Raw genomic sequence first — 1850 nt, forward strand, 5'->3', positions numbered from 1 at the left:
GACGGGGGGGGGGGCTGGGGAGGATTCAGCCTGAAATCCTAAACTGAAAGCCGGGAGCTCCTAATGGCCTTGAAGGGTCACAAACACCTTTTATAAGAAAATCTAAACAGGCAGCGTTTGCAGAAGAGCACAGAAGGATCAGATGAACTTGATCTCAACACATGCAGTCAGAAATCATTAAATTCTCGTTTCTCCAGCATGACAGACTATAAAAACCCAAATGCACCCACTACAAGTACTTACAGTGCAAGCGAGACACAAAGCACCAAAGGGCCCCAAAGATCCCCTGTAGGTAAAGGAAAAAATAAATCCCTAAGTATCATAGAATGATGCTCAGTCTCATTTTCCTGGGAGTAATAAAGCACCTTTTCCAACTCCCAGTGTATCACTTCTGACATCATGCTTCCTTGTAATTTCCTTATGTACCACCTCATGCCATGTTCTACAATACAATCGATTCAAAACCGGCCAACTGCCAAAGCTCCCTGTCCTCATTCTGGCACACGTGCCACTTCTGAAGAGCTCTGGTAACACCCTGAGTTTTCAAATTTGCTATTCAACATCCCACTACAGCAGAGAGAACACGGAACAGACGCTTCTGAACCTCCATGTTCCACTGAACTCTTCCTTTTCCCACACAGCTAGTCTGTTGGCAAAACAACCTTTCAAAACTTTGAAAATCTTCTTATACGTACAGTCTCTGAGGAGTGCACTGCTCTTCTTCGGATACATGACATGGACAAATTTCTTCCCAACAGCCTTCAGATCTCTCATCTGAAATAAGGAAACAACATTTTAACTTTTCCCTTCATAAAAATTACAGTTCACAGCCAAAAGCAGGAAAATAGAAGTAGAGGAGTGCTGATGGTAAATCAAGACAGGATCCAACCCAGAAATTTCTGCAGCATTCTCTGCTACAAAGAATGCTTGCTTTTTCTACTCCTTAACAATCACAGTACTCTATCCTTTAATAGCACCCAGTTTAGAACAATAATTTGTTTGCTTGTCTAGGAAAAGAAAATTAATGAGAAATCCTATTAGTCAGGAGGTTTTCTCCCAAGCTCCATCTGAGGCTTTTGCCCTTGCAAAGATTTTGAGATCACAGAGAAACTCTTGGGCTGGATTTCAGACATTTTTTGACCCCCAAGAATTCATGTTACATGGCTAGTTCTAAAAAAAACAATCCCCAAACTTGCAATGAGGTACAAGACAAGGAGAGCTATGCAAACACTCTGTTTTTGCAAAACAGTTGGCCAAAGACATCAGTGAAACACGTGTTTTACCCAAAATGGAGGCACAGACTCACAATAGTGTCCTTAACAGGCTCATCCAGTGTGGAGAAGTCTTCATCAGGAGAGCGAGACCCGACAGGAACCGTTATCTCCCCTTCCACTGGAATATCTTCAGATATCGACACATCCGCAAGACCTGCAAACTAAATGGTTTTTAAAACCTTTAGAAAGAACGAAATCCAAACTAGCTCATACTCACTTCACATGTTTTTTCAGCTGGGCTTAGGATGAAAACAGCTGCTCAGAATTCAGAGATACAACACTTAATAACACGACCAACAACAGAGCCCAGCTGTTGCCTGCCTGATGAAACAGCTCAGTATAAAGAGGTGAGCAGAGATGGACAAGCAAAGCATTTCTAGTTTTTTCAGCAACACTCAGGAACCTGCTTGCTGACCTCTGTTTAGACAGCAACAACTAAAGGAAGTAAAAAGCTAGTTTGTTGCCTGACAGCTGTACAGCCACACCCGGGCAGTGCCTGTCACGGCTCCACGGGGAGACAACTCCCGGGGAACCGTACAGACGCCCCGGCCCGAGCACCGAGCCAGGGCCGGGCCG

General features: G+C 44.1%; 1 protein-coding gene across 1 annotated transcript in view; it reads right to left on the minus strand.

Annotated features, from left to right (window-relative positions):
• Positions 1-1437, minus strand: part of YIPF6 (Yip1 domain family member 6) — a 3504-nt gene extending 2067 nt beyond the window's left edge. Inside the window, exons 1-3 of the mRNA XM_026848298.1 lie at positions 1307-1437; positions 696-774; positions 244-286 (exon numbers count right to left, since the gene is read on the minus strand). Of these exons, the coding sequence (XP_026704099.1) occupies positions 244-286; positions 696-774 (122 nt within the window). The 5' untranslated portion in view covers positions 1307-1437. The remainder of the gene's footprint in view (positions 1-243; positions 287-695; positions 775-1306) is intronic.
• Positions 1438-1850: the final 413 nt, after the last annotated feature.

This window comes from Athene cunicularia (assembly GCF_003259725.1).
Source record: "Athene cunicularia isolate RWA chromosome 4 unlocalized genomic scaffold, athCun1 chr4_part3, whole genome shotgun sequence".
Taxonomy (NCBI): Eukaryota; Metazoa; Chordata; class Aves; order Strigiformes; family Strigidae; genus Athene; species Athene cunicularia.